Raw genomic sequence first — 13,801 nt, forward strand, 5'->3', positions numbered from 1 at the left:
CTGTGTTTGTCAGCTCGGGGACGCTGAACTGATAGATACCTAAAAAAAAAAAAAGAAGAAGAAAAGAAAAGAAAAAAAAAGAAGAGAGATAGGAAGAAAAAAAATCACATGAATGCATTAGCTGGGGAGACTAAAGAAAAGAAACTTTGAGTTCGTCATACAGAACATCTGAATTAAAATAACAAAAAAACAGATAAAACAAAACAGAAGAGCAAGAGAAAAAACTCAAATATTGACAATTCATAGTTTTAAAGATATTCTCTAAGATATCTTCAGCGCTGTCTGTATCTAGCTAACAGTGACTGGTGAACTAAGGTTTGACCTTAACATGACATTTTGAAACATGATTGATTGTGACAGAATCTGTAGAATTGGCCGCAAAGTGATCACTTAAATCTATTCTAAGAGGCTGAATCCAGCTACTCCCAAGAAGCCTGATGCTTTGAGCCTTCCTCGTTGGAAATACAACACGAAGCAAAGGTCAAGTGAGTGGAAAACCAAGTGTGAGCTCAGAACTGAGTCCGATATAAATTCCCCTCGACTTCAACTCATCGAGCGCCGCGTTCCACCGGAATTCTTCTCATCATAGCGTCCATTCCGAATTCATAAAAGTTGGACAAGGGAGCAATGGGGGAGTGAAAGAAAGAAAGGAAGAAAGAAAGAAAGAAAGAAAGAAAGAGTGATGGAGACCAGTCTTCTCTGGCCACTTTTAATCAGGGACTAACATATGGATCCCATTCATGCTCTTTGTAAAGCCCCTGCCTGTCAGCTGTAATTCTAATCACTGCCCTGGTCAAGATAATCACTCACTAAATCAATGTAGGGCTTAAAACTGATAACTTTACCCACTGCATTCCTACAGCTAGTTTTGTTTTGACACCTTCTCTCTCTGTCCTATTAAATGAACAACAGCGTTGCTTTGGCATTGGCCAAATTTGGAATGGGACATTAAAATTACGTTTCTATTCAAAACCTGCTTTTGTTGTGACCTTCATGAACAGTCAGTGAATGTCACCTGTAAATACTGATGATTATATTAACATTTAATGTGCTAAAATATTTTGTAATGAATCGATTTGATTTAGTTTTATGTTTTATTATTTAATCAATTAGTCACACACCTTGGGAGTTTGGTACGAGAAAAGCTGTGGTATATTTTACGTGACTATGGAAATAGACAAATGAACAAAGACATCCAGCAAATATAGTCCACTAGGCCACCTACTTTCGGCGAATCGTGGGGGATTGTCGTTCACGTCCGTCAAGACGATGTTGACCGTGGTGGACCCTGTTAATCCTCCTCTCTGACCCGCCATGTCTTTGGCCTCGATGACCACCTGGTACTTATCTCGCTGCTCCCTGTCCATGTCCGCCGGGCCAAGGGCCGTCCGAATGATACCTGACGAAGGAGAGACACCCAAACACTTTACTCACTCCTACTCAGCAGTAATAATAATAATAATAATAATAATAATAATAATAATAATAATAATGTCACTATTTATTGTCTCAAAGGGCTTTTACATGTCCACAACAAAGTCAAATCAAAATGATACTATCCATAAGTTAGACAAAATAGAAAATAGATAAGTCTGGTTTTAAAAGTATGAAGAGAGTTGGCCTAATTTCTCCCTAATTTCTGTAGGTACAGCCTTCCAGAGGAAGGGAGAGCGGTAGGGAAAGGCTTGGTTGCCGGCGGACTTCTTTTTAACTCTTGGAACCACTAATAGTCCAGTATCTTGAGAGCGCAGGGTGCGATGGGGGGTTATAGGTTATATGCAGCGTAATGCAGTACGTCTGCAGGAGCAGGTCTCGGAGAACACGTGAGAGGGTGAATGCGGTGATGTCGTAGAGCGGTAGTCAACAGCGTTTGTTTTTCTTTTGTTGACGTCACCGCACGCTCTGACTTGTCTCTGCGTTTGTCAATCACCGGAACACCTTACAACATCTGCTCCACAAGTCTTCAGAAAACTGCTATTTCATATTATATTGAAACTACCACAGTTTATTTACAGAATATTTATCGCCACATCTTATTGTTGCTCTTTAAGTAATGGAGATGAAGCGATGTCTGGTAACAAATGTGACTAACACCATAATCAACAAACAAAATGAATGAACAAGCAAATACGAAACCAAAATAAACAAACACACCAAAATAAAGACCCAAATGTGGGCTGATCTAACATGCCGGTACAGTGTGTGTGTGTGTGTGTGTGTGTGTGTGTGTCTGTTCCGCACTGGTTGAATACACAGAGCATTGGCAACATGCAATATCCAGTAATTCATGTGTGACTCAATCCACGCTCTGCTGTTTCTTACAACCATTGCTTAACCCTCACCCCTGATAAATATCCACCCCCCCCTCCCCTCCCCTCCCCACCACCAGACAAAAGCTCTTAGGCTCTCATGTACTTTGGCCTGACATAACCATCATCCTCCGCGGCCACATCTGGGCTAAAGCATATCAGTGTTAAGCCTCCTGCTAATCTGCTAGACGCGCTTTTTGTGTTTCCTATTCCTCTTTTGTTTAAACAAAGACTAGAGTGGGACATGGTCCAGGCCACACATTAGGGATGATTAAATTCACTGGTAGAGACGTCTCCTTCTTTCAAAAACAAATAAATAAATAAATAGATAAATAAATAAATAAATCAAAATGCCTGGATGGGAGAGCTTTAATGTTAGCACTTTCCATTACGATAAAACCATGCTCTCTCTCTCTCTCTCTCTCTCTCTCTTTCATTTATTCTTTCTCCTGTACTCTCTTACTCTTTCTTAATCTTTCTGTTTGTCTCTGATATGACCAATAATGGTGTATATTTGTGTGTGTTTGTGAGTGTGAGAGAGAGTGAACGAGAGAGAGAGAGGGAGAGGGAGAGAGAGAGAGAGAGAGAGAGAGAGAGAGAGACAAAGAGAGAGAGAGAATATACATGTGTTTGAGTTTGTCTGTGTGTGTCTGTGCATGTGTGTTTGTGTGCGTGCGCGTGCGTGTGTGTGTGTGTGTGAGTGTGGTGTGTGTGTGTGTGTGTGTGTGTGTGTGTGTGTGTGTGTGTGTGTGAGAGTGTGGTGTGTGTGTGCGTGTGCGTGTGTGTGTATGGGAAGGAGGCTGACCTGTGTGAGGTTCCACTGAAAAATACGGGTGACCCTGACTGATGCTGTAAACCAGCTTGGCACTGTTACCAAACATTTCATCATCCGCATCCTGGGCAGTCACCTGTGTGACCGAGGTGCCTGAAAAAAAACAAAAAAAAACCACACGAAGACACAAACCAATCAGATATGGCCAACACTACAGAACAAAAAACCCCAGAGCAAAGTCTCTCTGTTATCTCAATGCCACTGACGACCATTAAAGAGCTCACACTCCCACTGAAAACATCATCACTGGAATTAAAAGAGTTCATCAGAGATCTTTGTCTTCATACACTCGGAAATACAGTGATGGACGTATAACAGAAGAACATGAACTCATTTAAAGAAGTCAAAGAAAAAAAAAAAAAGTAAAAAAACTCACCGATGTTGGACCTCTCCGGGACGGAGGCCGTGTAAACATCCTTTTCAAACTTCGGCTCGTTGTCGTTTATATCGTGCAACTTGACAATAAATTCAGTATCACGCTCGAGCGGCAGTCCGGTGCTTCTGTTTAGGGCCTGAGCTCGCAGGGTGTAAAAAGCTTTCTCTTCTCGGTCCAGACTCCTAGTGGCATGCAGGTCTCCTGAGTTCTCATTTATAACGAAAATGGTTCCTGCACCTTCCCCTGTCAGAACATACTTAACGCTTCCGTCTTCACGGTCCATGTCTGAATGAAGCTGTGAGAGACAGAGAATTGTTGTGTCAACATTTCCGACTAAGTCAGCTGTGCATCCTTACTAAAAATCAAAGCGCTACAAAACTACCATAAAAAGACCGCGCTAGCTGTAGGTTTTAACATTTTTTTTTTTTTTTTTATCATTGCATTAAAAGCGGTAGAAGTACCTCATTATATGGTGAAGGTATTAACAAGTCATTCTTTCTTTCCTTCTTTCTTTTATTCATTCACTTGTTCTTTCTTTCTTTCTTTCTTTCTTTTTTACTTTTTCTCTATTTCATTCAGATACACTGCTATCAGACTCATTTCCCTGGGCGGCTGGGGGTTTAGATTATAGTTGATGAAATAGCAGGTACAACCTTGGCAGGTTACGTGAGCCTTGGTTTTAGCAGTATTCATTCCGGTTTCAAAGGCTGTTGATTTGGTAAGTGCCGAAAAGGGAAGTGAAAAGCCTTGAAGGTTTACAGGTAGTATACAGGGGAAATCCATGACAAAAAAAAAAAAAAAAGAACCCTCAAAACCTTGATAACAAACTTTGATTACACGTCTTTTGAAAAGTTTAAAAGGATCAAAAAGTGCAATCAAGGTGAATACACGTTCCTCACAAAGACAAACCCATTCTCCTATCAGCCTTTTCTCCTTGAACTCATCAGCCATGGAGGAAATGGGATCTCCTTTTTCCCAAACAAAAAGAAAAAAAAAAAAAAAACCTATGAATTCCCGCCTAATCAGTTCAAATTCACGCACATTCATGGCTCTAAATGCTAACGGTGGGTGATTTGATAAGGTTGATTTGCTGAAATAAAAAACAACCCCCCCCCCCCCCCCCCCCCCAAAAAAAAACCCAATAACCTCTGATGAGGAAGCGGTGGAAATTATTCAATAAATCGAGCATCTGCGGTGGACTGCTTTGTCAAAGTACATCTGATTTTATTTCGTTCTTTTTCTTTTTCTTTTTCTCGAAACGAACACAGCGTGTCTTTTTGTCCAATCTATACACGCTAATCCTTCCAGACTGAACAGTACACGCAAGGGATACATTTCATAATCTGTGTTTTCTTTCAAACTCCGTTAAAAAGAGCTTATTGAAGTTTCTTCTTTGAAGCATATCGGAAAACATTCTGCCTGCTAAACTACTCATTCAGTAGTTCTTTAGTCTCTTGCTTGTAAAATTTCAACGTCTTGCTGGTACACATCATTATCACTTACAATTTTTTTTTTTTTCATTCTGTAGGTCACTGGCATGAAAGTCACCCCCATCAAAAGAAAAAAAAAAATTAGAAAAAACAGACTCAAATGTTGAAATTCCAACTGTAAACAAATTCCTTAGATGTGGGGTAAAAGAAGAAAAAAAAATCTTACAACACAGCTGGACAAAAGATAAAAAAAAAAATTCTGCTTTTCTTTTGGTTTTCTAATCTTTGACCCTGTTGCTCAAACTCCCTCACAACTCAACGACACGGTTACTGTACAAGAGGCCCAGAACCTGTGATATCAGACTTCCGCTTATCTCGACTCCAGCAGGTTGCTGGCATCGGCATTCAGCATGTTCTGCTGACCCACTCCTGTGGTTCTGATCCACCACTGGACCAACACTGCGCCCGAGTCCTCCAGAGGAGAAAACGACAAAACTGAACTTATCTATATCCTTAGTAGCTCTGAAGATCACATTATCTCGATAGCGCAGTAGTGCTACGCGCACACACACACACACACACACATACACACACACACACACACACACACACACACACACACACACACACACACACACAAAATCTATGATTTAAACTCCCTGTCCCTGCATGTAGCTCAGGAAATGACATTTTAGCAAAACAAACAAACAAACACCAAAACCTTCAGCAATACTGACCTTTTTTTTTTTTTTTTTTGAAAAACAAAACAAAACAACAGAAACAAAGTTAGTATTACTTTGAATCAGAACGTGAAAACTCATTCGTGGTTAAGGACGTACCTTCCCGATATACTGGTAGTCGGTTCCGGTGTATTCCTCCTGAAGAAAGAACTGCTTCCACATCCATCCTCGTTTGGAACGTCTCAGACCCCCTCCATCACTCCTTCTCTGTCCTTCACTCTCTTTTTTCGCTAGCCCTCTGAAAAAAGCCATGCTATCCGCTTCCAGGGCCAAACACGCCCAAATCAGCAGCACGGAGAAAGTCCTCATCTTTCCAGGAGCCAAGAAAACAGAGCAGAGCCAAAGATTCTATCTGCCAAGGTTACAGCTTTCTGAAGTGGAACAGGACAAAACCCTCATAGTCTTTTCCCTCCTGTTGATTGGCTGGCCACACAGTACCTGTAAGAAGGGAGGGGGGGGGTGGGGGGAGAAAAAGGAAACCTAAAATTATTAACTGTAGAAGTTTCACGTTGAGTTCATTAGTTTGATGTGAACCTCCAGTGGGACCCAGTGTTTTTTTAATTAAATGCAACTTGAGCTCTAGCATCAGACAACAACCATGTGCTAATTAAAGTGATATTTCTCCAACATGAAGAAACACAACTTATACTCGCACTTCTGACTCACCGGCTCTGATACCTAACTAATTGGTGAGGTCCGAATTGGAGTCTGGATCTCTGCAGCTGGAGTAAACAGCATTAATAAGATGGACGTTACAGAGGTTCTCTTGGCTTTGAGCTCTGTTAACCTCTGGACTCTAAAAACATTGTGGAAAAAAGAGAAAAAAAAAAAAAAAACAGGCCGCTAGCTGAACTCTCACAAATCCTTTCTCAGTTAATCAATACACATCCACCATAACTGCCCTGCTTTTAAGACCAAAAACACATACAGGGCAACTGATTACAGGCAGTCCAGAAACCCCCCCCCAAAAAACAACAGCTAACAGCTTCCACTGCCCCATCACACACGCACAGGCACACACGCACACACACACACACACCCACATGCACCCACGCGCATATAAAAAGTCGGAGCCGCGTGCACTTAGGCCCAAAGTATTTGAGTTTTTATCAGTGTACGAGAGAGAGAGAGAGAGAGAGAGAGAGAGAGAGAGAGAACTGGAGAAAAAGAGAGAGAGAGACAGAGAGAGAGAGAGAAAAAAAAAGGGAGTGATTAGCACAGTCTGCTAGCTCTGCTGTGACCTGCTGAAATGAGAGACAAAAGCGACCTGCCATCATACCATAATCAGCCCTCACCACATTTCCTGCTGCCAAATCACTCGTCAGCCCTGCCTTGAGCCCAACGCCTGGCTTGCTCCCTTTTACTCTCCATCACACAGATTGCAAATGCGATTAGAGTGGGGGGGGGGGGGGGGGGGGTTGGGGAACTGAAGGCAGGAGTGAGAAGTGCCTCTGCCCATGAATTGCATTTAAGTGCCCTCACGTTTTGATTTACAATATGGCCCCCGACATTTGCATGTGCCCTTCTATCAAACCACAAAAAAATAAAAAAATAAAAAAAGAGAGAGAGGGAGAAAAGAATAACAACACATACTGGGGCTCAAAACAAGCACTCCAGCATGGAAAGAGAGAGAGAGAGAGAGAGAGAGAGAGAGAGAGGGACAGAGGGGCTGAAAGAGTGATAGATGTGGAGTGAGAGAGGGCGAAAGAGAGAGAGAGAGAATGAGGGAGGGAAAGAGAGCGAAAGATTCAGCTTTAGAAACAGATAAATAAATAAAAGAAACAGTGTGTAATCATGCCAGCAGATTGACTTTCTCATTCAGATGCACATCTCTCGTTCTCTCATTCTGCTGCTGTCGGAGTTTTCTCAGTGCTGCCCATCCTCTCCCCTTCATGGTTCGCTTTATGAATTGGCCTAATTGAATAAGGTAACAAAAGATACTGGGGCGCATTGATTTGCTGTCAAACTCAATGAGCTTGAAAGAGCCATAAGGGATCTCTGTCTCTCTCTCTCTCTCTCTCTCTCTGTGGTCTTATTTCTAAGTATATGTGGGTGTCTGAATGTGACCGTGTGTATATGCATACGTGTGTGTGTGTATGTGTGTGTGTGTGTGTGTGAGAGAGAGAGAGAGAGAGAGAGAGAGAGAGTGTTGGTGTGGGTGTCATTTTGTATACATGTTTGCATGCACTTGCATCTTTGCTTATGTGTGTATATATTTTCGCTTGCTAGGTTATGTTCTTTTCCAGATTTTTACAGCAGCATCAAAAAAAAAGAGAGAGAGAGAGAGAGAGAGAGAGAGAGAGACAGAGAAGGCAAAAAAAGAGAAAAAAAGAGTTCTGCCAGAGCAGGGAAGCACATTAGTGGAAGCCAGGGAGGCATTTTGCCGGGTTCTGTGACCTGGCAAATCCCCTGATGCAGACGTGCCGCGGGGAAGTCAGCTGGATCTAAAACGCTGCTGTTACAAAGCATGTCAGAGGGAACAGACACAGTTTCCACCACCAACCTCCCCCCCCCCCCCCCCCCCCCCCAAAAAAAAGAATGCTTGTTCATTTACACATCCGTCCTGCTGGGACAGGAGCTATGGAAAACATGGCTCCAAGATCCCCAACTGTCCAAAACCAGAACGACAAAAACAAATTTCCAGACAGCTCAATGTGACTTTCTGATACCGCACAAGGTTCTCTTGTTCTTAGAAACTAGATTCGTACACATAAACAACAAGTACAAAATGATTTTAAAAACCTGCTATTCTTGTTGTAGTTTTACAGCCAGTCACAAGCAACATGAATCCTGTCTCATGGATTGTATCGTTGTCTGCGTTTTGGTCTACATGGGCAGATTAAGTCAATGTCATAAAACCAAGGTCATTGGTACGCAAAAGCAGCGGCCTTTCACAAAAAAGACTCAAGAAAATCAGAAAAGAAGGTTTGTCTGTGTTTTTGATGAACTGGGTTTTCCGGGCTCGTTTTCAGACGCTGCTTCAGTCTTTGCCTTGTCACCGTGATAGAGATTCCTCTCCTTGCTTTCCTCGCGTAACATTTTTATTCCTACACAGACACGCGGGGCCCGCCCATTCCTGGGGGATGAGGAGGGAGGGAGGGAGAGAGGGAGGGAGGGTGTGTGTGGGTGGGAGGGGGAGGGGGGGGTTGTTTGGTAAGGGGGGGGGGGGGGGGGGTTATAATCTGACAGGCTGGAGAAACGGAGGCTGGTGACACCTGTAGAGGACACGGGGAGAGGAAGCAGTGAGGACTCAGGTGGGAGCTGGGCACGCGGTGTTTGCTGATAGCCCTGCCACGCCGCAGACAGCCACAGAACGTCGGACGAGTCCCACAGGGGCAATTAGGAGTGAGGAAAGGAGAATGTCAACCAAGAGCGGAGGGGAGAGAGAGAGAGAGAGAGAGAGAGAGAGAGAGAGAGAGAGAGAGAGAGAGAGAGAAAGTGGGGGTTGGAGGGAAGGGGGGGATGGAGAGGAAGGGGAGAGGGAGAGGGAGAGACAGAGAGAAGAGTGGAAAGAGAGAGGGAGGGAAAACGGAGGACAGAGAGAGAGAGAGAGAGACAGAGGAGAGAGACAGAGAGGTGGGGGGGAGGGGGGGGGGGGCAGGTAACGAGTCTGACCGGAGGAGAAGAGTAGAGCCAAGCCTGACTAATCCCACACACAGTCATGGACAAGCGACTCCTGCAGTCCACTAATGTAATGAACACGGCTTTGGACAAGCATTCATTTGGGAGGTGGAACAGATTCGCCTCCTGAACTTCTATAAGGCAATTCAGCTTGACCAAGCTTCTCTGTCACAATGTCATCGACTTAAACCGTTAAATTGGTGTTTTCTTTTTCTTTCTTTCTATCTTTTTTTTTTTTTTGGCTACGGAATCGCTTGTCTCTTTTCTCTAGTTTTTTAATCGCTACATAAATTTTCCATTAAATATAACACTGAAGGAGAACTTGTTTTGAACAAGAGTAATATATTAGAAGAGAAGCCAAGGTGACAAACAGCCTTTCAATGCGAGGATGAGCGCTAAAGCTGGGGGGGGGGGGTGAATGAGAATCAGTCACATTTGCTGGTGGATCCTAAAGCCCCAGAGATGCCTCCTTCGTTCGTGGCGGTACGGAGCAGCCAGGGAGCCTATCCATGTTGTTCTCATGAGCCCACCGGCTCATCAATGTGTATTGATCCGTCTGTTTGGGAGGACGGGGGGGGAGAAAAAAAAAAAAAAAAAAGAAAGAAAAAGATCTGTCTAGACAGCACTGGTTAGGGGGATGCTCAAGTATCAGTTTTCTGCATCTTCCCAACCTTTCTGTAAGTGATAATTGATTTATTTCACTTCTACCTCCTTTATTCATTTCTCCTCTTGACAACACCCCCCCCCCCCACCCCACACACACACCCCTTCTTTCCTGGCTCCTTCAGTCTGTTTAAACATTTAATATTTAAACCCCTTTTCAGTGACCTCCGTAAGATACATGTCAAAATAAAAAAAAAAAAAAAACACATTGTGAATCGCTCACCAGATTTGTTTCTTTGGAGGACATGGCTTCCTTTCCGTTAAAGAAGAAAACTGCACGTCACAGCAGGTGCACGACCAGACCGAATCCAAATGTATCAATCAGAGTCTTTTTTTTTTTTTTTTCTCTGCCATAACCACTTGTTGAGAGAAGTGGTTGGAGCATGTGACTGGATGGGTACTGGTACTTAAAGGGGGGGGGGCAGTAACACACCATATGAGATGTAATCCCTCTGCCAAAGCCCTACCCAGACACAAGTGCAAAACCCCCCCCTCCTCCTCTTTTACACACACACACAAACACGCACGCGCGCGCACACACACACACACACACACACACACACACACACACACACACACACCGCCCTCCCTCCCATAATCCCCTCAGCAACATGTGCGTCTTAATCTCAACACGAGGAGATAATGGATTCAAATGTTGGAGGTCTTTTTTCTTCTTCTTCTCCTTTTTTTTTTTTTTTTTTTTTTGAATAGGAATTGGATAGCCATGTGCAGCAGTAACACAATTAAAGCCAGGGAGAGTTGCCCATGCCAGATGGAGAGACTTAATTACGTAATGGGAGAGAAGCAATAATGTAGTCTGGTAGTACCATTCTGCCAGTTTGTCTAGGTCTGTTTCTATGGGTTTGTCTCACTAATGGTATTATAGCACCACTGAATTGAGAAGACCACCTTCTTCTTCGTTTATTTATTCATTTATTTATTTACTGTTTTTCAGGGGTGTTCAACCAGATAATTCAGCCAAATACCAGCTAATTTAAAAAAAACAAAACAAAAAACCCCCTCTCCTTCACAATGTCTGTTTCAAAGGCCGACATTCACTCGCTTGAGAAGGAATTTGAGCATATCCCAGGATCCATCACAGCTCAGCTATTCTGCAGATTGTTCAAACAGAAAGGACAAAGCGCTTGTTAATTTGTGTGTGTGTGTGTATATGTGTGTGTGTGTTTGTGCGTGAAAGCGCGTGTAGTGTTTGAGTTTATGAGGTCCAGCCCCGAGAAAGCAGCCCCTACAGGACGTCTCCTAACGGGGCCTGTTTATTTGGGGTTACCCCGCGTGAAGGAGGAGGAGAAGCCGTGAGAACAGTGAACTTTATAGGTGTTGTGTGAAGATCTCAGTGGGAGCTTACTGGTCAGACACTTCCCCTATGCATTGTCCCCTAGCCCTGGAATGCTGCTCTCTATTGCAATGCAAATGTACTACTGTCTAGCTTTGTGTGTGTGAGAGTGTGTGTGTGTGTGTGTGTGTGTGTGTGTTTGTTCGTCACCTCCATTTCTCTGACAAATACTCAAGTCACAAACAAACACACACACAAACACACACAACACACACACATAAAGCCTAACAGAGCTGCTGTCTGTGGAAAGCTGTTGCCAAACAGAACACCCACATATCATAAAAAAAAAAAGAAATTTATTGCGTCTTTTGCCCTAAAACTTTTTTACAACTTTGACAGCACCTTTAAATCAACTTACAGCCACTTGTCCCTTTTGGGACCTTCCCTCTGGGTAATCACAACCAGGCTGTACAATAAACTACCCATCCTATCTTTATTTAACAAAGTCTAGACCCTCAATACCTTTTCAGTTTATGGAGGAGGTTTGAACACTGGTTATATGGTTGAACATTTTCTTAATAAGCCATAACTCTGCATGTGTGTGTGTGTGTGTTTGTTTATGTACCTTACCTTTGCTTTGCAAGGCCTTTTAAGGGAGGGATTTTACAATTACGGCAAACACGCTTTCATTCATGAAAGGTCAGGCTAAATCTTGTTGATTGCAATCACAAAAATAGTCTGACATTTGGATTGTATGTCTTCGTCTATGTTCTGTGGATTAAAACGGTAATACCTGTGGCGCTCCGGGGTGCGGGTGGGGGTGGGCATAGCATAAGCGTAGAATTAATCGATTATGACATTTATTGACATTAACATTTGGGCAATGAAACCAAACCCCGCCGAAGTTTCGCAAGTGCTTAAAAATAAGGCAATAAGGCTTGAAGATAAGTAACAGAAAACAAACTGTACATTTTCTCGCCCAAAGGAGACAGGAAGGTCAAATCACATTACCATTAAACAGATTTCTCCTCTTAACTATTTTTTTTTTCTCTCTTTTTAAATGCTTTAAATTATTTAAATTCCGCTTGCTTTAAAGTCACAGCTAATTTTATGTTTATCTATTTTTTTTTCCTAATTTTGTATCTTGCTGCTCTGTTCGTATTTTCCTTCAAGCTATTTCGGAGCCTCTAGAGTGCCCGATATTGCAAAACTGTCCAAAAACCATCAGGAAAATGATATCAATAGCTACCAGACATAAATACAACACCCACTCTCCTTTAAACATGACACACAACAGACACGGCCAACTGGGTCTATTTCCTACCGGCTTAGCCAAGTGAGATGGCTAAACCCAGCTACCCCTGGGCTAGTCAAATCATTAGGGCTGGATTCCACCTTCAGCAGAGTTAATTTTCTGGCTCTTTCCGCAGCGGTTTGACTCTACACGTCCCATGAAACACACAAATCCAGCAGGGCCAAGAACATGCTAGTGCCTCAGCTCTGAGGTTGTATCTGTTGACCTTAACATGACCTGCGTCTGGGCTTGAGAGTTAGTCTGAAAGGGAGTGGTTATTTACGCTCCAAGTGCTGTTCCTGGTACAATAACTTTCTTTCGCCAGCGGTAAAGAGCTCGGCTCAGCCAGACAAGCTTAAGTCTGAAGCCGGTATGTTGTAGTACTACGCATTTACGAAATGTCAACATGGTGAAATGTTCTGGCTGAACTCTTGCTTGTCAGTTATTAGCTAGATCATTTCTGTGTGGAGCTGCTACATCGAAAGACATGACAGTGCAATCAATCAATGTTAAGGACAAGAAAAAAAAGCTGAAAGCAAATCAAATGAATGGCCATCATCATCCCCAGCACAGCAAAATACATCACAGCACAATTGGAAATTACTGAAGCTCAGAGAGACAGTCTCGTTTTGTTGTTTTTTTTTTGTTATTGTTTTTTTGGTTTTTGTTTTTTTTTTACTTTAGCTCTTATGAAGCCATACCTTATTGGAGGGTTATTGCTGCATGGTGAATATTGTTTTAAAACCTTCATGGCGAATGAACTATTCATGCCTTTTAATGCATATTGTTATTGACTTTCCCCCCGGTAAAGATGAATCATAACCAGCAGCCACGCTGGTGTTCTGACGGACTCCCGCTTCAGCCGTGCGATCCAATTTCAACCCGAGGACCCGAGAAATGACACCTACTTGTTCTCACCAATGGGCAAGAGCCAATCTCCTTATAATAATGAGGATTGAAATAAAATGGCTGAACGGAATTGTCTTATTACACTGATCTCTGTTCGCCCAGAAATTCATAAGAAACGTTGAAGACCTGGCCGAAGGAGACGGCGGTGTGAAGTCAGAGAGGCACGAGGAGGGGCACGCACGAACGTACCGGCATTACTCCTCTGGCCAAGGCTTGTTAAGATACTCCACAGACCTCCAGAGTTGAAAAAGGAGAGGTGTGTGTGTGTGTGGGGGGGGGGGGGTGAAGACCTTGAAAGAGTCGGTCATCGTGTTTCAGCCATGATTCAATGGT

General features: G+C 43.1%; 1 protein-coding gene across 1 annotated transcript in view; it reads right to left on the reverse strand.

The window, feature by feature from the left end:
* Positions 1-5,996, reverse strand: part of cdh6 (cadherin 6) — a 13,612-nt gene extending 7,616 nt beyond the window's left edge. Inside the window, exons 1-5 of the mRNA XM_030773385.1 lie at positions 5,787-5,996; positions 3,518-3,812; positions 3,115-3,234; positions 1,226-1,399; positions 1-39 (exon numbers count right to left, since the gene is read on the reverse strand). The exon at positions 1-39 is cut by the window's left edge and continues 149 nt beyond it. Of these exons, the coding sequence (XP_030629245.1) occupies positions 1-39; positions 1,226-1,399; positions 3,115-3,234; positions 3,518-3,812; positions 5,787-5,996 (838 nt within the window). The remainder of the gene's footprint in view (positions 40-1,225; positions 1,400-3,114; positions 3,235-3,517; positions 3,813-5,786) is intronic.
* Positions 5,997-13,801: the final 7,805 nt, after the last annotated feature.

Source organism: Chanos chanos, chromosome 5, assembly GCF_902362185.1.
Source record: "Chanos chanos chromosome 5, fChaCha1.1, whole genome shotgun sequence".
NCBI classification, from domain to species: Eukaryota; Metazoa; Chordata; class Actinopteri; order Gonorynchiformes; family Chanidae; genus Chanos; species Chanos chanos.